The 25,623-nt window shown below is 45.3% G+C and overlaps 1 protein-coding gene across 1 annotated transcript in view; it reads right to left on the bottom strand.

The window, feature by feature from the left end:
* Positions 1-25,623, bottom strand: part of CMTR1 (cap methyltransferase 1) — a 96,220-nt gene that overhangs the window by 70,486 nt on the left and 111 nt on the right. The window contains exons 2-3 of the mRNA XM_068232681.1: positions 12,691-12,797; positions 9,738-9,875 (exon numbers count right to left, since the gene is read on the bottom strand). Of these exons, the coding sequence (XP_068088782.1) occupies positions 9,738-9,870 (133 nt within the window). The 5' untranslated portion in view covers positions 9,871-9,875; positions 12,691-12,797. The remainder of the gene's footprint in view (positions 1-9,737; positions 9,876-12,690; positions 12,798-25,623) is intronic.

Raw genomic sequence — 25,623 nt, 5'->3', positions numbered from 1 at the left:
GCAAAAAAAAAAAAAATGAGTTTCACTTACCTGGGGCTTCTACAAGCCCCATGCAGCCATCCTGTGCCCTCGTAGTCAATCACTGCTGCTCCAGTCCTCATCCACCAGCTAGTTTCATTTTTGCTGACCTCGAGGTCGGCGGGCCGCATTGCGTACATTTTTACGCAATGCGGTCCGCCGACCCAGAGGTCAGAAAAAACGAAACTAACTGGTGGATGGGTACTGGAGCAGCAGTGAGTGACTACGAGGGTACAGGATGGCAGCATGGGGCTGGTAGAAGCCCCAGGTAAGTGAAATTTATTATTATTTTTTTGCCTGACAATTCCTTTAAAGGGGAACTGAAGAGAGAGGTATATGGAGGCTGTCATGTTTATTTCCTTTTAGACAATACCAGTTGCCTGGCAGCCCTGCTGATCCTCTGCCTCTAATACTATTAGCCATAGCCCCTGAACAAGCATGCAGCAGATCAGGTGTTTCAGTGGTTCAGACTTATAAGTCTGATCTGACAAGACTAGCTGCATGCTTGTTTCTGGTTTTAATCAGATACTACTGCAGAGAAATAGACCAGCAGGGCTGCCAGGCAACTGGTATTGATTAAAAGGAAATAAACATGACAGCCTCCATATACCTCTCTCTTCAGTTCCCCTTTAAAGAGACTGAAGCGAGAATAAATCTCGCATCAGAGCTCAGTTAGCAGGGGCATGTGTGCTCCTGCTAAACCGCCGCTATCGCGCGGCTAAACTGGGGTCCCCTACCCCCCGAAATCCCCTCCGTGCAGCCGGGGAATCACTTCCTGATTGAGGCAGGGCTAACCGCCGCAGTCCTGCCCCACGCGCGTCTGTCAGCGCGTATCTCCGCCTCTCCCCCGCCCCTCTCAGTCTTCCTTCACTGACGGGCGGGGGAGAGGCGGCGATGCGCCGCTGATAGACACGGCTAGAGGCAGGGCTGCAGCCGTTATCCCTGCCTCTAGGAGCAGCAAAATCTACGACCAATTTGGTCGTTGATCTTGCGGGGGTGGGTTGGGGGTGAAGGGACCCCCGTTTAGCCGCGGGATAGCGGCGTTTTAGCAGGGGCACACGTGCCCCTGCTAGCTATGAGCTCTGAAGCGAGAATTATTCTCGCTTCAGTGTCTCTTTAAGGTTTATTCGGCAGCAGGTTCACAAACAACCGTTTGCAGTTCAGTCATAGAGGAAAGCCACAAAATTTGAGGCCGACTTTGGCCGGGTGCTTACACTCACCTCTGAGCAACACAAAATGTCAGTCCAAGTACATGCAGTCACGTGCAGCAGCTTCTCAGCAGAGCTACATACTGGAAACAAACAGATTCCCTTTCCATGCAGACTGAGGGACCATTTGCACCAGTGCGGAAATTGGGCCGAATCCGCAGTTTCCCCGCAGGCAAATCGCACGGGGGAAACTCTGCCATGGGGGTAATGCAGCAGCCGTCTGAATCGCTTGCCATTTTCCGAGCGGGTGGCAGCGAATCCTATAGGCGTGCATGGCAGGGCATCTGGGCTTTGGCTGCGTACTCGCACAACAAGAAGGGCTGCCGCGCATCTCGTAGGACGCCTGGCGGCTATTGGAAACGAGCCCTGACAGAACCTGCTGGACACACCTCTCTCTCATCTCTTCCTCTCCAGAGACTTATTAGCTCTGTTTTTACCCTTTGTGGGCTAGAGACAGATGGAAGCCCACAAATTCAATGCAAAATCATTCACCCAGGATCTGGCGAGCAGATACACCCACCCTGCTCTACATCTGGTCAGCTCTGGACCCAATGTCAAGGCGTAAAACCCCTGACACAGCGGACAGTCAGCAAAAGCCTATCTTCCGGAGCTGCTACAAGATGTAGCACCCGATCGCAGGTGCAACATACCGTCCATCGCATACCACTTGTGACAAAGAGTGGCACTCTGCCAGCCACTTTTTCACATACTCTTAGGGCAGGGGTAGGGAACCTATGGCTCAGGAGCCAGATTTGGCTCTTTTGATGGCTACATCTGGCTCACAGACAAATCAGTAGGGGTTGATTCACTAAGCTAAACTGCTCAAGCAGCGCAGCTTAGTGTGGTAGCGCAAGTAAAGTTTTCAAAGTCGGCACTCTACTGCTGTAGCATGCACTACTAACTTACTCGCTCTACCCCAAAACGAATGGCTGCTCCAATTGTCTCACTCTGGACCGTGTCAGGTCAAGTGACTTTGTAGAACAAGATCCCCGCACTTTGATTGACCCAATAGGCTGCCTGTCACTTGACAAGCAGCCTATTGGCTCAAAGTGCGGGGATCTCATCCTATAATATGAATCAGCTAGCTAATTGTACAAGCTGATAGTCGGTATTTCTCCTGTCTGGCTCTCAGGGAAATTGCTGATGTTGCTGAAATCCAAGAGAAGCTGAAGACGTGTCTGACACTTCCGCTGCCAGGTGTATCAACTGTATACACCTGACCATGGCAACAGGGACGTGAGCCCTTCAGTCCCAGTTTGAAACATATTGTATGGCTCTAACGTAATTACATTTATAAAATATGTGGCATTTATGGCTCTCTCAGCCAATAAGGTTCCTGACCCCTGCCTTAGGGCATGTTAATGGGCAAGGTCTAGAACAATAGGCGAGGCACAACAAGCTGTTCCACAATTTCATCCTGTATTTTGCAAACATGGTACACTAAATCACAATTTACCACCATGTGAGGGAACTTTTTGTCATCCCCCGGAACATGGGGTTCACCAATTAACACCTTAACATTTTCCCATGCGTTACTCAGAGTGGGATCTCTCAGCTGGGTAGTACCAAAGTTATCACAAGAAACCCTCAAATCTTGAAGCACAGTTCCCTCCGAGGTTTCTGGGGACAACTCCGTCTCTCCCGCAAGACCCGAGAGTGGAAAAGATATTTTGCTACCATCAATTTCATCAACAGCATTTGTCTCATTATTTTCAACCAGTCCCGGGGTATTTGCATTGACAAGATCTAAATGTTTGTAATTTTTTCCTTCCCACAAATTCCAGAACAGGGGAAAGTCCCTCCCAGAAATAACAGTGTTCTCCCCAGGCTCTTTTAGCCGGGTGCTCCACCCAGCTAGTTTTGATGTGCACCCGGCTGCCATTGGCTCACCTCCTCCTATACTATAAGCAGGGTTGCGCACAGAAGCACCGGCTCTGCATTTCTCATATTGCCTCACCCGGCTACTTTTTCATGCCACCCGGCTACGATTTCATGCCACCCGGCTGGAAGAAAATTCTGGGTAGAACACTGAATAATACTGTGTGCCAAATTTGGGCTCACCACCACTTCCTGTGTGACAGGCCCACAGTCTGTCTCTAGGGTAAAGAAGTCTGTGGGGTATCATTTAGTGTCCCCATGGACAGAATGCACTGTGATGTGCTTATCCCCAAGCAAGGCACCACTAGGCTGGCATGTATGAGGGTGGCCAAACTGCCAGAGTCTAAACGGATTGGACAATTTTTCCAGCTACCTTGACCAAAGTTATGTGTGATTCAGAGTTTGTATAAACGGAAATGAAGAGGAAGGAAGGCAATCGGCACTGCAGGTGCTTTTTTCTCCCCTCTTTTTGCCTACATGTGATTCAGGCTTTGCCAGGTAGACAGGTCGAGCAAACAAGGACCTCCGCCTTGCATGATCACAATCCATTTCATCTATAGCCAGAGGACAGTTAAAAGCGATGCGTCTCCCCACCTCATTATACCGTCAGCACTAAACAGACCCCTGGTTCGTTGTAGTAGACACTGGGCGAACTCTGCCTGTCCCTTTAGGACCCTCAGGGGACTTTCACTTCCACTCCAAGCCTCCCACCATACCAGCTTTTGACTTACCAGTAACCTGGGGAGTATACAGTTTCTGGGTCCGGGAGCGCTGGGCAGCTGACCACACCAGAGAATCCTCTGTAGCCAGATAACGTTCCACCAGCTCGATAAGTTGGTCTGCTGACTGAGGATCTGCATGACTCACCCACCTTTGCAATGCCGGTGGTAGGGAGTGCAAAAAACAGTCAACTGTAACCCTTTCAACAATCTGGGGACCGGTCAACTTCTCTGGTTCAAGCCATTTTTTCACCAGATGGATCAAGTCATGCATCTGTGACCTCGGGGAGCTTGCTGCTGAGTACGTCCACTTGTGGACACGATCGGCCCGCACGGCTGGCGTAACCCCAAGACGTCGCATGATCTCACCCCTCAGTTTGTAGTAGTCTTTGGCGTCTTCCAAAGCAAGATCAAAGTAGGCCTTTTGGGCATCACCAGTCAAGAAAGGCGCTATCAATCCTGCCCACTGCGGCTTAGGCCAGGCTTCTCTCTCCGCCGTCCTCTCAAACATATGAAAGAAAGCCTCCACATCATCATGTGGTCTCATTTTCTGGAGGAAATGACTTGCATGGATAGACCCTCCATTGCCAAGAACAGCCAACTGATCCTCCTGGTTACAAACCACTAGTCGCTGCACCAACTCACCCATAGCTTTCCGATCAGCCTCAGCAGTTCGCCGATCAACTTCTGCTGCTGCAGCCAGACTTTTACACATTGCCAGAGACTGCTGCTGCACCGCCAGGGTCTGCTGTTGGATGGCTGCGTAGGTTTGTTGCTGTTCAGCATTTGCCTGTAGTAAAGCTGCATTGGTTTGTCGCTGTTTGGCATTTGCCTTTTGTAAAGCTGCATTGGTTTGTCGCTGTTCGGCATTTGCCTGTAGTAAAGCTGCATTGGTCAATGCCAATTGCTTCACCAACTCTTCCATGCTGCAGTGCAAGCTTTTAAGTCTCTTGCCAAACACACTGGCTCTGTAAGATTGCTAGCTCTAGTTTGCCCAAATCCCAGCACCAATTGTGAGTGATCAGCTTCAAATGGTAAGCATTTAGCGGGAACAGAGCAGCACAAATCAGGTTTGTATCCAAACTGAATTAAAGTTTATTCAGCAGCAGGTTCAGAAACAACAGTTTGCAGTTCAGTCAAAGGAAATCCACAAAATAAAAGGTAAGGCCGACTTCGGCTGGGTGCTTACTTTCACGAAATGTCAGTCCAAGTACATGCAGTCGCCTGCAGCAGAGCTACTTCCTGGAAAAAAACGGATTCCTTTTCTATGCAGAGTGACATAACCTGCTGGACACACCTGTCTCTCACCTCTTCCTCTCCAGAGATTTATTAGCTCCAATTTTAACCCTTTGTGTGCTAGACAGGCAGAAGCCCACAAAATCCTGCAAAATTATCCACCCAGGACCTGGCGTCCAGATGCACCCACCCTGCTCTACATCTGGTCAGCTCCGGACCCAATCTCAAGGATTTAACCCCTGCCACACCTGACAGTCTGCAAAAGCCTATCTTCTGGAGTTGATCCAGGGTGCAATATACCGTCCATCGCAAACCACTTGTGACAAAGAGGGGGGCACGTTGCCAGCCACTTTGTCAATACATATATGTAAGGGGGAGGACCACGGGCCTTCCCCTTACATTAAATAATGTACTACACACACACCCCAGTATGGTAGCCAGATGTGCCCAACTCCCTCAGCTTACATATGCTTAAAGAGAACCAGAGACGAAGCACCCTCATGTATTTTACCATATATATATATATATATATATATATATATATATATATATATATATATATATATATATATATATATATATATATATATATATATATATATATATATATATATATATATATATATATATATATATATATATATATATATATATATATATATATATATATATCAATGGGAACATGACAGTACACACCTACCCTGCTCTCTGTTTCATTCTTCTCTGCTAAATCTGCCTGTTATCAGCCCTGATAAGAATCCCCGACTGAGCATTCAGTCTAGCTTTCACCGGAATGATTAGACCTGAGTCCGTCTTCTGTGATGTCTTTTCAAGCCATAGTCTGCCCCCTTGTGGCTCAGCTTTGCTGCCATTTATCCTCAAAGCAGCAAAGCAGAACCACAAGGGGGCAGGTTTAGGCTTGAAAAGACATCACAGAAGACGGACTCAGCTATAATCATTCCAGTGAAAGCTAGACTGAATGCTCAGTCGGGGATTCTTATCAGGGCTGATAACAGGCAGATTTAGCAGAGAAGAATGAAGCAGAGAGCAGGGTGGGCGTTTACTGTCTTGTTCCCATTGATATATATGGTAAAATACATGAGGGTGCTTCCTCTCTGGTTCCCTTTAAGCCGCCGGGAGATTTGGGTGCAGGGTAAAGCTGTAAAACGACTCACCCTGCTCCTGCAAAAGTCCTGGTGGCGTTAAATAATATTCCCCCTCCAGGTCGCCATGGATAGTAGGGAAAGATGTAATGCTATTGCTGGCAGCCGAATTGCAGTGTTTTTAATAGTAATTTGTGCTCTGTCTTTTGACGGCGCCCAAATTACTCACCAAGCGCCGATATAGCCGTAATTCCTATTACGGCCTACGGCAGCAACGCCTGTGCCCAAATATTCAGCGCTGTTTTTACAGAGATCCACTCCACCCACCTGTATGGTAGCCAGGTATAGATGCTTCCAGTATAGCTAGTTAGGTATAAGTGCCTTCAGTAATCAGTATAAGTAGCCAGGAACAGGTGCCACCAGTAATAAGTGGCTGCAGTATAGGTAGCCAGGGATGGGTATAACCAGTAATAGGTGGCCGCAGTATAGGTAGCCAGGCAGGGCTGTGGAGTCGGTCCAAAAATCCTCCGACTCCTCAGTTTAGGATTCCACCGACTCCGACTCCTCTAATTTGCATATTACAATTTTGTTGATTAAAAGTATGGAACGTGAAATTCGTCTCTTAACTGCCAACGCTTAGGAATTTTACAAGACAACTGAAGTGAGAAGGATATGTAGACTACTATATTTATTCCCTTTAGACTAAAACTAGTCCTTGGTAAGAGTACTTACATCTATCAGGCCCAAGGCAATGTAAGTGTGGGTACATGTAAGAATGATGTGCAGGTGCTCTGCAGGGGAATAAGGAGATTCTTCCGCTATTACACATTCTTCATGCACAATCTGAACCAGGTTTATGGGTGATAGAAAACACTTCTCTGTTCAATGTGCACAACATTCTCAGTGGATTCCCTGCAGCTCTGTGGAGAGTGCATATTTAGAGTATAGTACTACTGTGTAACAAAGTAAACCTGAGACAGATGAAATTAAAGTTTTATACATACTTGGGGCTTCCTCCAGCCTCCTTCAGGCTAATCAGTCCCTCGTTGTCCTCCTCCACCACCTGCATCTTCTGCTATGAGTCCAGGTACTTGAGCCAGTCTGGTGTAGTGCGCATGCACACACTCCGCCGCCAGGAGCATACTACACCTGTGCAGCACTATTGCGCAGGTGCAGAATGTTCCTGGCTGTGGGAGCGGCATGCGGCCGGACAGCGCTGACTGGCTGAATTACCAGGACTCATAGCAGAAGATCCAGGTGGTGGAGGAGGACAGCGAGGGACTGATTGGCCTGAAGGGGGCTGGAGGAAGCCCCAGGTATGTATTAAAAAAAAAAAAACTTTCCTTTTCATTCGTCTCAGGTACCCTTTAATTTGTAGTCACCAAACCAAATTTTAACAACATATCAAATTATCTGATTTCATGAGCAAAGGGAGTGCATACATTTACATAAATCAGCATCAATGCAGAATTATTTCCATCTCATTGACCATCTCTATTAGTGACACAGCTACACATCAGGCTTTATTCTTACAGCATAGATGTTATTTAGTATATATAAGCGATTCCTGTGTACACATCATATATACAGTCACAATCAGATATGTATATCTGACTTTAAAAATACGGGGACTGCTTTACTGAAGCAGCACAAGTAACTAATTTTGATTGGTTTATTTCATTTTTGTGGACTGAGCACAGCTATTACTGTAAATATACCATATATATATATATATATATATATATATATATATATATATATATATATATATATATATATATATATATATATATATATATATACATACATACATTATTTTTAATGCCTATTATCTTAGAAATAGAACATTTTATCATATTTTCTATTTTAATTACAGTTACAAATTCATTAGGAGTCGGAGTCGGTGCATTTTTTCCCAGAGTCCGACTCCAGGTACCCAAAATTGCTCCGACTCCACAGCCCTGTAGCCAGGTATAGGTGAAGCCAGTAATAGGAGGCCACAGTAGCGGTAGCCAGGATAGGGGCAGTTAGTAATAGGTGGCCAAGATAAGGTTATCTTACAATAGGCTGCGCCACCTTACACACAAAATATAATCTCAGCACAAGTCCTCTTAAAAAAAAAAAAAAAAAAAAAAAAAAAAAGAGAGCTTCTATGAGTTTGCTGTGGTCTTTTCCAGTCCAGATAAAATAGTTTTTATATGTCCACTGCGCTCTCACAAGCAGGTAGCATCTGCCTACAAAAAGAAAAGGCTATACATTGCAAAATACTGTTTACATATACCAACACTCTAAAAGTTCCGTGCAGTGTGAACCAAGTGCCGTCACCACCACCCTGCAATCAGGGAGGCTCATCTGATTGTAGCCACCTCACTTGTCAGGTGGGTCTCATGCTCTGCACTATGCTTCACCAAGGTACATCAGTGAACCATAACAAGATCCAATTCCTTTCATCTCACAGCAAGACACTGTATGCAGTACTTGCACATGTGCTAACTGTAATATTAAGAGTGAGAATATGTACAAGTACTTGTTACAGCTGACTTCCAGGTTGTACTGATGATTTACTGTACTTACAATGAGCTCTGCCTGCCATCAATCCAGTATCGCAACTGTACATTGACTGGAGTTTTAAGCCACTGCATTTCCTACCCCTGGCTTATACACGAGTCAATTTTTGTTTCCTGATTTCTGATGTTAAAGCTAGGGTGTCGGCTTATACGCGGGTTGGCTTATATGCAAGTATATACGGGTAAGTGGCGGATGTGTTGAGGAAAAGTGATCCAGAGGAGGGGAGAGGATCGAGAAAAGATTTGAAAGCAGGAGTGAGAAGAGGTGACCAGAGAGGAAGATGGGAGAATATTGTTAGAGCGGCGATTACAAAAATCATAAAAAAAAATAAATACAAAAATCATTGAATCCTCAGTTTATGAAACCTCCGACTCCAGGTACCCAAAACTGCTCAGACTCCTTAGTCCTGCTACAAATGCATCTGTACAGCACTGGGCCTCACCAAACTGTGCGCCCCAGCGATCACATGCCATCACTACAGAAGCACAGGCTGACGATAACGGTCCACCACTTGCCCAGCTAGTGATGATATGGCATATATGGTATTGTTATAACTGGGACAAGCCAAATAATGTATTTTGAGAGGTTTTATAACTGTGGCACTTATGTGAAAATTGGGAAGGTTGAAACAAACAAAATGCATAATTTTTGCATTTACACCTATTTTTCCCCAATTAAATGCAAAATTAAACAATTCTTGGAACAATTGCTTGCTAGCCGTGGTGCATCCAGATCTACAAGGGCACATCTATTTGGAACTACGGGGAGTGCAGCATAACTATTTCAATAAGTAAAAAATATTGCCAAAATAAGATTGTCCTAAAAAACAACATGTGTATCACCTTGATTGCATAAGTAATAAAAAGTTGTTGCTGTATCAATAGATACACAGCCAAACTTGTCAGGAAGCGGTTTACCAGGAGAGTTTTATATTAAACACTGGACCATATTCTCCCTCACATGGACGGCCCTGATGCGGTGTCACACAATAGAAGGGGCGGTACTACCTTGGGTGCCATGGTTACTGCACTGTGTGTCATCATCAGAGGTGGAGCTTAGATTCAGTCCTAATTCTTCAAAGCGTTTCTTCTGCTTGCTGGGAGTGGCGCTTGGGAGCTCGCGCTCCGCTCGTCTCTTCATTCTCACTGCAGCGGAGGAAAGATAGAATGTAGGTGGGTGAACAATAATATGAAACATTACAATAAATATCTGGCAAGTGGAGATGGTCAATTAGATGCTAATAACTTGGCTTGCATGCCAATATAATGCAAACTGTATGCAGCTTGGAGATGTACATTACCAAGTGGTTTACAATTTATGGTAAATGCAGCCTGTAATCATCAGCATGACATTATCCATCTCTACCGGAAAGTGGCTTCCCTATCTCCACTAATATTACCATTCACAGCACAATATATACACAACAACTGCCCACCCAACTATCCAGAGAGAAGTAAATGGAGGCCTGGCACACATGGGCAGATCCACAGGCAATTGTTCCTTTCCAATCAATTTCCTGATGACTCTTTTATCTGAGTACTTGTCTCTATTTCTCACATTGTGTGGAGCGACTGCTCACACTTACTGTCCCTCCTCCCAGGAGACCCTTATGTCCTCTAGCTGGATTACCTCCTCTCACTCTCGGATCCAGGACTTCTCACGAGCAGCCCCTGTCCTTTGGAACTCTCTCCCACAGCCTGTCTGTCATGCTCCAAGCCTGGAAATCTTCAAAACGCACTCTCAAAACACACCTTTTCTAACAAGCTCATAAGTTGCTATGGGTAGCACTGAAGATTTACTGCCTCATCCATTAACCCGTCTCTCCTTCCTCAATATTTCCACCCCACTACCCTCTAGATTGTAAGCTCGCAAGGGCACAGACCTCCACCTATTGTTTCTTGTTTTGCTGTAATTTGCCATATGAACGTGTATCAATTTTAGTTACACAGTATCTCAAACCACACAAACTGTGTATGTATTTGTGCTTTGTTTTGTACTATTTACAGTGCTACAGAAGATGTTGGCGCTATATAAGTAATAAACAATAATACTGTACGAACTGTATCCAACCGACCCCAGATTTATCAACATGTCGATTAAGTGCCATAGACCCTGAACAAGCATGCAGATCAGATGTCTGTGAAAACAAGATTAGCTGCATGCTCGTTTCAAGTTTGTGTTTAAGACCCTACTGACCAGAAAGATCAGCAGGGCTGCAAGGGAACTGGCATTGTAAGAAAATAAATAAGGCAGCTTCCATAGGAAAAAAAATTGCAGAAAGCACAAAAGGGAACGCTGTAATAACATAGCAGGAGATTTGGGCGCAGCCGGCGCCACCATAGACCGTAATAGGAATTACGGTTATAGCGGTGCACAGTGAGTAACATTGGCGCTGTCAGAAGACGGAGCTGAAGTTGCATTTAAAACACTGTAATTCGGCCACCAGCAATAGCTGGAAGCCAAATTACATAATTCCCCACTATCCACATGGACCTGGAGGGGGAATAGTTTTTAGCTCCACCGGGAACTTGTGCAGCCGCAGGATAAACCATATACCGGCTTTATCCTGCGCCCAACTCTCCCAGTGGCGAGATCACAATGGTGCTTTCAAGAGGGATTGTCAGCCACAAAATCAAGTACTCCAATCTATTCAGAAATGTTTCTGCTGTAATAAATCTCAGTCAGCCTGGCTCTATCTTTACCATCGCTGACAAGAGGGAAGCTTGTCATCAGCCGTCCCACATTTCTGCTCCTCACTAATTGGCTAAGGGAAGTTCAGTATGAAGCTTAAAAACGGTCTATGCTCTCCTGTGTTTACAAAGCAAGCTAGCTAGTGCAGATTATAGGAAGGAAAACAAAGTAAGGGAGGCAATTACATCAGGATTGGCTATAGAGGAAACCAAGATGTCAAATGCCAGGAACAGAATTCTCGTTATCTACTATATAAAATTCACTGAAATCAAAACATGTACAGTACAATACATCTGTTATGTAAATAGAACAAAGTAGTTATTTTTAGTATTTATATAGCGCCAACATATTACGCAGAGCTGTACAGTGTATATATATATATATATATCTTGTCACTAACTGTCCCTCAAGGAGCTCACAATCTAATCCCTACCATTGCCATATGTCTAGATTATGTAGTGTAAGTACTGTAGTCTAGGGCCAATTTTGGGGGGAGCCAATTAACTTATCCGTATGTTTTTGGAATATGGGAGGAAACTGGAGTGCCCGGAGGAAACCCACTCAGACACGGAGAGAACATACAAACTCTTTGCAGATAGTGCCCTGGCTGGGATTCGAACCAGGGACCCAGCACTGCAAGGCGAGAGAGCTAACCACTACGCCACCGTGCTGCCCGTTATCTACTTATATATGTGTTTTTTTTCCTGGCATAGTATGGCTGACCCTGCTGCTTTAAGGCAACGGATCTGTTGCAGATTCACAAGTGTGAACAGATCCCATTTATAAAATAAACATCTGTTCTACATGCTTGTTCAGGGTATATGGCTAAAAGTATGAGGCAGAGGAGGAGCAGGACAGCAGGACAGCCAGTCAATCTGCATTGCTTCAGTAAACTCAAAAGGCTTTTTAAACTTGCGTTTATAACACCACCACGTGAAAGGGAGTAACTCAGAAATATGTTGTGTATGTGCTAATCTTGTTATAAACACAAGTTTAAAAATCCTATTGAGTGCCGCCTTCGCTTTTTTTGGAATTATTTGTTAGTGGTGTGGTGGAGATTTTTGGACCGGCTACCTAGGTTGGCCGAACTGGGTGAAATATTATTTATTGGATTCATATAGCGCCAACAAATTATGCAGCACTGTACAATAAATAAGATTACAGGGGTGACCGACAATAAGCAATAACATGCACAAACCCCCCAGGACTCTCTTGGGGGGGGGGGGGGGAGCAGCTGAACCTCCATCCAAAGATTTCTGATATACTTACAGAGATCATGAGGAGCAGGTCGGGAACTGGAAGAATCCCCAATCTCCTATATCCTCTGCACTTCAGGGCATCACCAGAGCTCCAGCAGACAGAAGAGAGCCTTGCGGCTGTCAGGGGAGAGGAACATATAATTAATAACTAAATATGGAGATACTGAGCATAACACATGTGCAGGTTATCATTGGCAGCATTAGACTCGGGGAGACACTCCCACCGCACAGAGCATTCGTATTGTGGAATAGAATGCTGGTGTATTCACCATTACTGTGCAGCCAAAAGCTTTGCTGTAGCCGTAAAGTGTTCCCTGGAGCAGCCTGCAAACTTTAACCAATTAAAGGACACCCGAGGCAAAAAAAAACAAAAAACTAATAAAATAAACAATTGTATCTGTTACTTCTCCTTATAAAATGGCTTTTTAACATATTTTAGTTTCATTATATGTTTAAATCTACTTTTTAAGTTTTAACGGTTTTATTGTTTTTGCTCAATGACACATTCATTGACGTATGCCAAAGCTAAAATCTATGAACTATTGACCATTTTTTATCCCTTTCCTGCACTCAGAAGCCATTTTTTGCTAGGTAAGTGTTTTATTGTTGAAAATTCTTTTCCTGGAAAGAAATGGCGGCATACTGATGGGTTAGCTCCGCCCCTGACCCCCATTGGACAGATCATTTTATAAATTCAAAGAGCCCGCCGCCCCCCCCCCCCCGCCATTCTCTTTTTTTCTGTCCTCGTATGGACTGATCGTTTTTTTTTTTTTTTCCTTTTTTGAAAGCGCCTATTTTGTTCCTTTTTTTTTTTACCTTGTTTTTTGGCGTATATTGACGGGTTAAGCCTCTCCCGTCATGGCAGCGGCATTGCGACCTCTAAATGGGGTCTATAAATGCGCCAGACCTCTCTGGTAGCTGCTCCCCTGTGCTGGACGTGGTCGGCTAGCGCGGAGTTCGTCTAGCCGATACACCGGTGTTACTTCCTGCTTGGTCACGGAGAGGGAAGTCTCGCGGGAGTTGCCGAGACTGTCCCTGATTGGCTATCAGAGCAACAGCGCCCTTCCGGAAGAGAAAGGAAAGTTTAAAAACGCCAGAGCGGGTGCAGCTTGGTATGGCTGCGGTACCGCTCTGCTCGGTGGACGGGGAGCATTTCGGAGATCCAGTACGGCAAAATCTGCAGACACAGCAGGAAAGGTATTATGTCCTGCTCGGAACAGGTAGTGGATTTGCTTATTTCTTTTCAAGTATGTATACTTATATTATGCTATATATGTTTAGGATGGATGGTCAGGCTCAGACCCATCAGAAATCAGTATCAGCATCTCAGGAGAGGTAAAAGAGAGGTTTTCAGCCTCCCCGTATAAGTTTATTCACAGGGTGTGTCACATAGATTAATACTTTCCAGCACAGGGTGTCAGTGGGACTTCTGTTAAAAAGAGTGCACTATCTCCCTTTTCAAGGCGGACTTTCTTAGTGGAAACATATCTTTTTGTGTCTCCGCAGTCCGCGAGGAGGAGAGAAGAGGAGAGAGGTGTCTAAAAGTCACCATTCCTCATCGAGATCCAGATCACGCTCTAAGTCTAAGAGAACCAAGTCCACCAGAGAGGGCTCCTACGATGCAAGTTCATCGAAAAGGAAATCCCCTGGAAAGCATGTGGAGAAGTCTCGCAGAGATGACAATCATTCACCTAAAAGGCGATCGTCTAGGAAACGTTCTCCTAGCAGAAGACGTTCCCCTGATCACCACTACTCAAGTGGTTACTATAGATCACGCAGCAGCAGATCTCCAAGACGGGATCACAGATCAGGAAGGGGAAATTCTCCCAGGAGATATTCACCAGACTATGATTATAATGAATATAGACGGAGGAGACGTGCCTACAGCAGGAGTAAATCTCCTAGGCCATTTCCTAGGGAGGCCCACGGATATGATCAACCAGCAAAAACGTTATGTTGGTCATGTGGTCAGACAGCTCTTCCGGACAAAATGGTCTGTGAATCTTGTTTCATAGAATTGGGCAGAGACAAAGACTCTGAAAACCAGCAAGTCATGTCCTTCATCCAACAGGCAGTGCAAGAGACATTTGAGAAAATGGCGGCTAATCAGCCTTTGCCCTCTACATCTCAGGCACATCCAGAAGAGTCTACTCCAGCCTCAGGCCTACCGCCGATGGGGTTTGATTTTGCTCTAGTGCCAGCTTTTGTGTCAGCGATTAAGACAGCAATAGCATGGGAGGAAGAGAAGGAAGTTTCTCAAGAACCAGACAAGTACTACCCGCATCTAGATAAACAACCGACCAATTTTCCTTTTATGAAAGTGATAAAAGATATATTCTTGAAAGAATGGGGTAAAGTGGATCAGAAGGCTTCATTGTCAAACAGGTTTTCAAAACTTTACCCATTAAGCCAGGAAGATTCAAAGATTATGGACTCTGCCCCCATAATTGATGCATCTATTATGAGGCTGGCTCGTCACGTTACCCTTCCCATGGACGATGCAGTGTCTTTTTCTAATCCTTTAGATAGGAAGATAGATACTGATATTAAAAAAGCGTTTTTGGCTGCAGGATCAGCCTGTAGGCCGGCGGTAGCCTTAACTTCTCTTGCCAAAGCTATAAAGGTATGGGTGGATAACATCGAAACCGCACTCAATTCAGACACAGATAAACTTGAAATTATCAAAGCTTTAGATGAATTAAAACTTGCCAGTGATTTTATAGGAGAAGCTGCCATAGATACTATCAGATCTTCATCCAGAGCTATGTTACATAATGTTACGGCAAAGAGGGCTCTATGGTTAAAGCCCTGGTCGGCAGACCAATCTTCCAGAAATAACTGGTGCCGGATACCGTTTGATGGTAAGCACCTCTTCGGAACAGAAATGGACAACGCCATTGCAAAGGTCACTGGAGGAAAGTCGGGGCTTTTGCCCCAAGACGGAAAATCCAGAACAACCCGGCAACAGCCAAACAAACCACAGTCTTCTTCCAGATTTCAGCAGGCTCGTACATACAGACCAGGGAAGCCATTTAATAGAAATTGGAAAGGGACACAGGCGTCCTTTCTTAAGTCTGGAAAATCCAAACCAAAGCCAGGGGCAAGTCAGAACACAAAACCCTTCTGAAGGTGCGACCGCCCAGACAGAGCCAGTAGGAGCAAGATTGCATTCTTTCTGGAAAGTCTGGGTGGATACAGTGGAAGATGTCTGGGTACTCAAGACTTTACAAAGAGGTCATTCATGGAAATTCAAGAGGTCGCCTCCCAGATCGCGATTTCGAGAAACTCTGCTACCGACAAATATAGTAAAGGGTCAGATACTAGCGGATTACGTAAATTCTCTGGTCCAATGCAGAGCAATAGTTCCGGTCCCACGCCACAAAGAATCAACAGGAATCTATTCTCCATTGTTCTTGGTCCCAAAATCATCAGGAGGCTGGAGACCAGTATTGGATCTGAAATTCCTAAACAGTCACATAAAGACGCGACGATTCAGGATGGAGTCATTACAGACTATCATAAAAGTCGTGAGAGTGGACGATTGGATGACAACATTGGATCTGTCAGATGCGTACCTCCATATTCCAATCAGAAAAAGCTTTCAGAAATACTTAAGGTTTGCAATAGACAGCATTCACTGGCAATTCCAAAGTCTCCCTTTTGGAATCTCAACAGCACCCAGAACATTTACAAAGATTCTTCTCCCAGTCATTGCCTCCCTCAGACAGAAGGGGCTAAGAGTCTTCCATTATCTGGACGACATACTGCTTGTCAATCAAGATCGAGAAGTGCTGTTACATCACCAAAAAATATTGTTACAAGAGTTACAAAGACTGGGATGGTTAGTAAATTTCCCAAAAAGCCAGTTATCCCCATCTCAGGACATGATCTTCTTAGGGGCCAGGTTCATAACAAACCAGAACAAGATCTGCCTGCCGTGCCAGAAAGTAATATCCATTCAGCAGAAGGTATCATCAATATTAGCTCGCCAGTATGTATCATCCAGAGCTTGCCTGAGCCTGTTGGGGACGTTCTCATCGACAATCCCAATGGTGAAGTGGGCCCACTGGAATTTGAGAACCTTTCAAATCTTCTTTCTCAGCCATTGGAACAAAAGATGTATGTCACAGAAGTTCAAACTGCCTCTACAAGTAAAAATCTCCCTTCATTGGTGGAAACAGGAAAAGAACTTGAGGAACTGTCTTCAGATCCAGCAGTCAGTCCCTATCGTAATAACGACAGACGCAAGTCTAGCAGGGTGGGGGGCGCATTGTCAGAACTTTTGTGTGCAGCAGAAGTGGAGAATCCCTTGTGTCCAGGAACCCTCCAACATACTGGAACTCAGGGCAGCATTCCTAGCTCTGAAATCTTTTCAGCATCTAATTCTAGGGAAATCAGTATTATTACAGATAGACAATGTGTCAGCAGTAGCTTACATAAGAAGGCAGGGAGGGACGAGGAGTCGAGCACTTCTTCAGGAATCAGTTCACATAATGTCTTGGGCACAGAAACATCTGAATCATCTGACAGCAATTTATCTCCCAGGGCCTCAGAATATACTAGCAGATCGCCTGAGCAGACAGTTTGCCGATCCCAACGAATGGTGTCTCAACAACGACATATTCAACTTGATTGTACAGAAGTGGGGTCTTCCACAGGTGGACCTGTGTGCTTCGACAGAGAACTCGAAGTTACCAAGATACTTATCCCGATATTACCAGCCGACAGCAGAGGCGACAGACTGCCTAACAGCTCAGTGGAACTTCAAGCTGGGGTATGCGTTTCCACCTTTTCCACTAATCTTGAGAATATTACAAAGACTGATACTAGAGTCATGCTCGATCATTCTTATTGCGCCATTCTGGCCGCGGAGACCTTGGTTCACTCTCCTATCAGAGTTGAGTCTGGAGGATCCACTCAGACTGCCCCAGGTCCCAAACCTTCTTTGTCAAGGACAGCTGTTATATCCAAACGTCAACAATCTCAATTTGACGGCCTGGAGGTTGAGAGGCAAAAGTTTCTAGCATTAGGTTGCTCTGAAGAAGTCACGTCTACTTTACTAAAGGCCAGGAAGATTTCCACAAACTCCACATATCATAGAATATGGGGGAAATTTGCAAACTTTGCGTCTGAAAAGAAATTTGACTTTCTTGCTCCCAAAGTAGTACAGGACATTCTAGCCTTCCTTCAAACAGGAGTTGATCTCCAGTTAAGCCTTTCTGCCATAAAGGTTCAAGTCTCAGCACTTTCGGCCTTGACGAGTCATAAATGGGCTTTGAATCCATTAATCATCCAGTTCATACAAGCAGTACAAAAACTGAGACCCCCTAGAAAACCGTTTTTCCCACAGTGGGATCTATGTGTGGTCCTAGAAGTTTTGTCCAATCCACCGTTTCATCCAGTAGAATCAGCGTCCCTGTGGAATACGACACTAAAAACTGTGTTTCTGGTGGCAATTGCCTCAGCAAAGAGAGTATCAGATCTACAAGCTCTAGGCTGTTCAGACAATTTTCTTCAGTTTTATCCTGATAGAGTTGTTCTCAGGCCTGTACTTCAGCATATACCTAAGGTGGCATCGGCTTTCCACATAAATCAGGAATTAACTTTACCCACGTTCATCTCAGACGAACAGTGTCATCCACTGGATGTGGGTAGAAGCATAAAGGCCTATATGAGCAGTACAAGCACCTTCAGATCATCAGATCGCTTGTTTATAAACATTCAGGGTCCAAACAAAGGTAGTGCAGTTACTTCCAGGACAATAGCGAACTGGCTAGTTAAGCTAATACAGTTGTGTTACAAAGCAAGGGGCCTGCCAGTACCTTCCGAGATCCACGCACATTCCACTAGGGGCATGGCAGCCTCGTGGGCATCTTTTACAAAGGTTTCATTGGACACCATTTGTAAAGCGGCCAGTTGGTCATCATCGCATACTTTTCTCAAGCACTACCATGTTGACCCTGCAGCTCTCACTACCTTAAAGTTTGGTGAATCAGTTTTGTCTGTTGTAAAGAAATAAATTATGTTTGTTTTTGCATTTACCCTCCCTCTCTGTCTGATTTTGTAGATCCCATCAGTATGCCGCCATTTCTTTCCAGGAAACAGGAAAATTGTATACTTACCTTCCGGTAATTTTCCTTTCCTGGAATAGAAGATGGCGGCATACGAACCCACCCTCTCGTCCATTCGAGGACTGATTTTCATGAGAATGGCGGGGGGGGCGGGCTCTTTGAATTTATAAAATGATCTGTCCAATGGGGGTCAGGGGCGGAGCTAACCCATCAGTATGCCGCCATCTTCTATTCCAGGAAAGGAAAATTACCGGAAGGTAAGTATACAATTTTCCTGTATCAACAAGAGCCACACTTTAGTCACTTCCTGTCTGAGTCAGAACTGAGTGAGCCACTGACATCCCTGATATTTAACTCTTTCAGGCAGAAGAAAAAAAAAAAAAGGAACACAGCATAGTTATTTTTGTGCTAAGCACTGTACATACACATATCTATCTCATTATGTCACCTCGGGTATCCTTTAAGGACCGCCTAACGCCGATAGGCGGCGGCGGCGGGTTTAAGTGGTTATTACATGGAAACGTCCATGTCAGTTCACGGAGACTGTCTCCGTGAACAGTGTGCGAGCCGCCGATCGTGGCTCGCACGCCTAATGTAAACACGCGGGGAAGAAATCCCCGCTGTTTACATCAATACGGCGCTGCTGCATTAGGCAGATCGGCGATCCCCGGCCTCTGATTGGCCGGGGATTGCCGTCATTTGATAGGCTGAAGCCTATCCTACATGGCGCAGGATGGATATCCGTCCTGTGCAGCCTAATAAGGAAGAGGGAGGTAAGGGGAAGGAGGGAGCGCGGAAAACGCTGCGGAGGAGCGCCTTGAAGAGCCCCCCCCCCCGCTCGGCCACACGGAGCGGCGGTGATCAGACCCCCCCCAGCAGGGGGGGGGGGAGGGGGGGAGGGAAGTCTGATCATCCTGCCGTGCACACGATCTGCGCTGCGGGCTGGAGAGCCCACGCAGCGCAGATCTGAAAGAACAGCCCCGGTCCTTTAGTGGTTAAGCCTTACTGGACATGTATACACGTCCAGTGTAGTTGTGGAGAGTGCACCACTAGTTTGATATTAAATGAGGCCCATGTGGTATCATTTTAAGTAACCGGGAGGAGTTGTAGAATACATTTTGATGTGTTTTAAACCTAGGACCCACATCACATAAGAAATAGGTAGGGACAAATAAATCAAACATAAAAATTAATTTTCAGAATTATGATCAAACTTGGGAAAGTATTAGAAACACTGCACAAGACATATGTGGTAACATTTTAAACATGGTAAGTAGTAGAATAGATTTTAAGTTGTTTTAGGGTTAAATGCTATGTCTTGTGTATTCTTTTTAGTAACAAACTGAATCAAAAGCAATACAATATTTGTATATTCTGTACCAAAACCAAGACTTATACTTTAGCTGTGTTCTCCCCAGAAATTATTTCCAGCTGGGTGGCATGAAAAAGTAGCCGGGTGGCATGAAAAAGTAGCTGGGTGGGGTGAGATGAGAGAATGCAGGGCTGGTGCTTCTGTGCACAACTCTGCTCACAGCATAGGAGGTGGTGAGCCGCTGACAGCCGGTTGCTCACCAAAACAAGCGGGTGGAGCACCCGGCTAAAAGAGCCTGAGGAGAACACTGCTTTTAGGGACCTCAACAGGAACAGGGAACAGTTCTCTAATCACAGTTCTCTACAGCATGAAGCAATGTGAGTGGCCGAATAGTGTGGGTGTATTATTACTACACCACTGTTCTTACCCAGAATTTCTTTATAGCCAGGTGGCATGAAAAAGTAGCTAGGGTGGGGGTGCGAGGAGGGAGTGCAGGGCCAGCGCAACTCTGCTTACAGCATAGGTGGCGAGCCGATGACAGCCCGATGCACACCAAAATCAGCTGGGTGGAGCCAGCTAAAAGAGCCTGGGAAGAACACTCTACACCTTTCTGAAACCTAGCAGTTTGAGGGGTGCTGTCCACCAATCAATCACAAGGATGCTGTTCACCCAATCATCCTTAGCTGAATTTCTCTATGAGGTTTCCTGCTGGTTCCCCTAAACTAGACTACTGCATAATACTCCCGGTGCAGGGAGTAACGTTGTATCGCAGGTTGGCCAAGTGGGAGGAGCTATCACTCTGTCAAAGTGACCTGCCAGGAAAGACTGCTGGCCGAGTGATTGGGGGCATACCAGGGGGCTGCCGTACATAGTCTGGATTCTCTGCAGTTTCATTTGGTGTGTGTGTGTGTGTGTACAGGGTTTTACAGACCACAGAGCTCTCCTGCTGCTTTCCTTGATCACTCACTCCTTCTATCCATGTGCGTTCTGGCTAATCTAGTTTTCTTGCTGGAGGTAAGCTGCTCCTTATTGCTGTGTACATGCCTGAGGAAAGCATGCATGCTATCCTGTGTGAGTATGTGCAATGTGTGTATGTGAAACGTGGGTGTTTCTATGCAGTGCGTATAGAGGTTTAACTACAACTCAAAGGGGCCCCCTCTCTACAGTCACAATCCCCCTCTGGTCCACTCCAAACAAAGCCTGTATGACTTCCTAAACTATCTAAACTTTAGATAAGAGGTACTTTTCCGTTAGCCGTGCACAACCGCTAGGTGGTGTTAATTACTATTCCCCCTCCAGGCTGCCATGGATAGTAGGGAAAGATGTAACTCTGCTGCCAGCGATCGCTGGAGTTACAAACAGCTTTAATAGAATATGATTATTTCTTCCTGTGATACAATGACAGCAGCCATGTTGTTTGTAAACATTACACAGAAGCAGGCTTATCTGCATCTTGAGCAAAAAAACCTAATCCACCCCTCCTCCACTTTGCCTCTGAAATCTCTGGCTAGTAATACCTCCCCCTCCTCCTGCCCAGACTGAGCTCCCATGAGCCCTTGCTACTGTCTGAAAGTGCCTTGGCTCTCTGAAAACCTGTGGGCGTGGCTTGTTTAGTTTATAGGGAATTAGAGTATTAAGACAAAAACAAAAAGTATTTGGCTTGAGGAATGCCCTATAAACAATAGGAAAGGAACACAATTATGCAATGTGTAAAAGTTAATCTCGGATCCACTTTAAGGACCGTAGGCTTACACCCCCTAGTGACCAGGCTATATTTTACAATTCAGGGCTCTGCAGCTTTAAAAGCTTGCTGCAGAGCCATAACACTTAGTACACAAATTAATTTTGTCCTTTTTCTTGCCACCAATAGACCTTTCTGTTGGTGGCATATGATCGCTGCTGCTATGTTCGTTTTGTTTTATTTATAGTGACATATTGCAAGAGGATCTGAATAAGATGGCTATATGGGCACATAAATGGCAGATGAAATTCAATCATGAAAAATGTAAAGTCATGCATTTTGGTCGTACCAATGATCTAGCACCATACAAAATAAATGGAATACAGTTGGGGACATCAAACTTGGAGAAGGACTTCGGAGTACTCATCGAAAACAAGTTAATTAATCGTATTCAATGCCGCTGCAGCTAAAGAGAATCAAACTTTGGGATACATTCAAAAGGGAAATAAAAACTCGAGCTGCTAGCATAATATTGCCCGTTTAACTCTCTAGTAAGGCCACATCTGGAATATGGAATTCAGTTCTGGGCACCACATTACAGGAAAAATATTGCAGTTTTAGAGCAGGTGCAGAGCTGAGCAACAAAATTGATACGTGGGATGGAAGGTCTCACTTACCAAGAAAGGTTAGATAAACTGGGTTTATTTAGTCTAGAGAAAAGACGCCTAAAGGGGCCCATACACTTAACAATTTTCCCGCCGATATACAGCAGATTCGATCACTGTGATCGAATTTGCTGTGAAATCGTTGCGCAAACGATTGATTTCCATCCGAAATCAATCGTTCCCTTCGATTCCCGTGGAGCTCTCCGTGCGGAAGATTTTTCTCGATCGCCGGCGGGTCAGGAGTGCGTTGATAGCGGCTTTCGAATGCCCGACGACCGACGCAATACAGCGGTAATACATTACCTGCTCCGGCCGGCGCGTGTCCCCGCTGTCTTCTCTGCTGGGTTCCGCGTTCCGGTCCGGCTGGCTTCACTTCCTGTCCTGGCAGGAAGTTTAAACAGTAGAGCGCTCTCTACTGTTTAAACTTTCCCGGACAGAAAGAAGTGAAGCCAGCCGGACCGCGGAACCCAGAGAAGAAGACATCGGTGACAGCGGGGACACGCGCCGGCCGGAGCAGGTAATGTATGTGGGGGAGGCAGCACCACCACAGATTGTGATCGGTTTCATGCTGAAATCGATTTACAACCTGTCTGCAGTAAAGGCAGCCATACGATCCCTCTCTGGTCAGATTCGATCAGAGAGGGAACTATCTGTTGGTCGAATCTGATGGCAAATCGACCAGCGTATGGCTACCTTTAGAGGGGATCTAATTAACATGTATAAATACATCAGAGGGCAATATAAAAGCTTGGCGGATTAGCTTTTTGTCCCTAGGCCTTCTCAAAGGACTAGAGGACATGGTCTGGGCATGGAGGAAAAACGTTTTAGCCATTTATTTAGGAAAGGGTTATTTACAGTAAGAGTGATTAAGATGTGGAATGCATTGCCAAAAGAAGTAGTTATGGCAAAGTCTATACCTGCATTTAAAGGAGGCTTAGATGCTTTCCTTGCGTTGAAAGACATCCACGGCTACAATTACTAGGTAATGCCTAATGATGTTGATCCAGGGATTTTATCTGATTGCCATCTGGAATTTTTTTCCCTTTTGGGGCTAATTGGACCATGCCTTGTAAGGGTTTTTCACCTTCATCTGGATCAACTGGGATATGTGAGGGAGCAGGCTGGTGTTGTACTTTGTTCTCTGGTTGAACTCAAAGGACGTATGTCTTTTTTCAACCCAAATAACTATGTAAAATATGTAACTATGTATTCATTTTCAGTTGATTTTTTTTTTAAGCAGGGATGTGCACGCCTCAGTGCGTGCGATCCCCTGTAATCTCCGCCCCCAGGACTTTATACCAATTGGCGTTAGGTGGTCCTGGGGAGCCGATGCGTTCACGCCAATTGGCATGGAGTGGTCGTAAGAGGATAAAAGGTGGTCTGATTATGTTGTGTGACTTTGGACTGAGAGGAAAGCAGATGAGACCTAGTAACTGGAGTGCATCAGGGACTTGATGCTGAAAGAGGTAAGCCCCAGAACTACTGACATGCTTAGCTGTGGGTCTGTTAAAGGAAGGATGAGCAGTGACAGCCAGGGGAGCACAGAATGGAGCAGGGGGGGGGGGGGGGGGCATCCTTACAATGCTTGCTTCAGGCAGCAGAAAGTCTAGCAACCTGTTATCGACCATCCAATTCAATTATAAGAAAAGGAACGGATGAAAGCCAGTGTAGCAAGAGTATGCCCGATCAACCAATTTTGGGCGCCCCACATGGTTACCGGCGTAACGTGAGCAGGCGTGTCATGTCGCACACGCGCCCCACGCCTGCTACCACGTGGGGTGCGTGTATGTGGAAAGAACCCAAAGCTAGCGACAGACGGGCAAAGTATACTGAGCGAGAACATTTTACACTGGGGGGATAGCGGTGAGGCAGCGGATGTGGAGTCACTCACAAGGCCAATTTCCAAAAGATTTCATGCTAAAAACAATTGGGAATCAGCCTGCGGTGAATGGACAGTCAACAGATCTCTCTTTCCGATCACTTCTATGGAACATAGTTTGGAAAATCGATCGGAAATCAGATCGGACCTGTTCAAAATAGTCAATCTGGCAGGTAAATCTGCCAGAAAATTGTATTGTGTGTACCTAGCATTAAGCCTTGTATTTTGTAGTATATACAGGCGCTGATCCAAACTTTATCTCATGTGTATGTTCCACCAGCTGCTCAGGATCAACCACATCCACAATCGGTTCCAAGAAAAATGCATACAAATCCACAGCGCTTGGTACTCAAATCGGCATCTGCAGTCCCCCCACAGTGCTCAAAAGTATATTTCCACAGTGACCATCACCAGAAATAAATCGAGAAAGGTCACTTCTCCATCCAAGAATCACATAAACATTTATTAGAAGCTGAATCTATATCACATATACAATGACTTCCAGGGTCCTTTTGACAGGGACCCTTAGTAGTTAAAAGCATATAGTGTAACCCAGTACACATTTAAAATCCAAAAAACGATCTCATATAAGTTGCCCAGTCTCTCCAGGAACTGGAGACTGGGCAACTTATATGAGATCGTTTTTTGGATTTTAAATGTGTACTGGGTACACTATATGCTTTTAACTACTAAGGGTCCCTGTCAAAAGGACCCTGGAAGTCATTGTATATGTGATATAGATTCAGCTTCTAATAAATGTTTATGTGATTCTTGGATGGATAAGTGACCTTTCTCGATTTATTTCTGGTGATGGTCACTGTGGAAATATACTTTTGAGCACTGTGGGGGGACTGCAGATGCCGATTTGAGTACCAAGCGCTGTGGATTTGTATGCATTAGCATTAAGCCTTGCCTCCCAAGACTTGCAGCACCTGTACTGGTTCAAATTCGCTTCTTGGTCCCCCTGCTATGGCAATGTCAAGGTATTGCAGTGGGGACTGTGGGATTTTTAAGAGTTGGGTTAATTATTACTCAGTAGTGGGGGGGGGGGGGGTGCAATTGATAGAGGGTGCAGTAATCTTATTCCCCAAAGTGGGTGGGGTGAGAATAGCCAAGGAACATATTGTATGTATATTGCCTCATATGAAATCTGGACCCAATGAGTAACTGCTGCTTTTTATAGCGTGTGAGAATATATGTAAAATAAAAGCGTTGTTGAAACACCGAGGTTTTTTACCCCTGCACACAGGAGGGGGGCAGTTACTCCTCAGTAGTGTGTGCCAATGGTTATTATGCTGCAGTAAAGGGGGGGAGGAGGAGTGTATTACGCAGCAG

The sequence above is a fragment of the Hyperolius riggenbachi genome, chromosome 4, assembly GCF_040937935.1.
Source record: "Hyperolius riggenbachi isolate aHypRig1 chromosome 4, aHypRig1.pri, whole genome shotgun sequence".
NCBI classification, from domain to species: Eukaryota; Metazoa; Chordata; class Amphibia; order Anura; family Hyperoliidae; genus Hyperolius; species Hyperolius riggenbachi.
The sequence above is the reverse complement of the archived record's forward strand: the minus strand, read 5'-3'. Positions and strand labels throughout refer to the sequence as shown.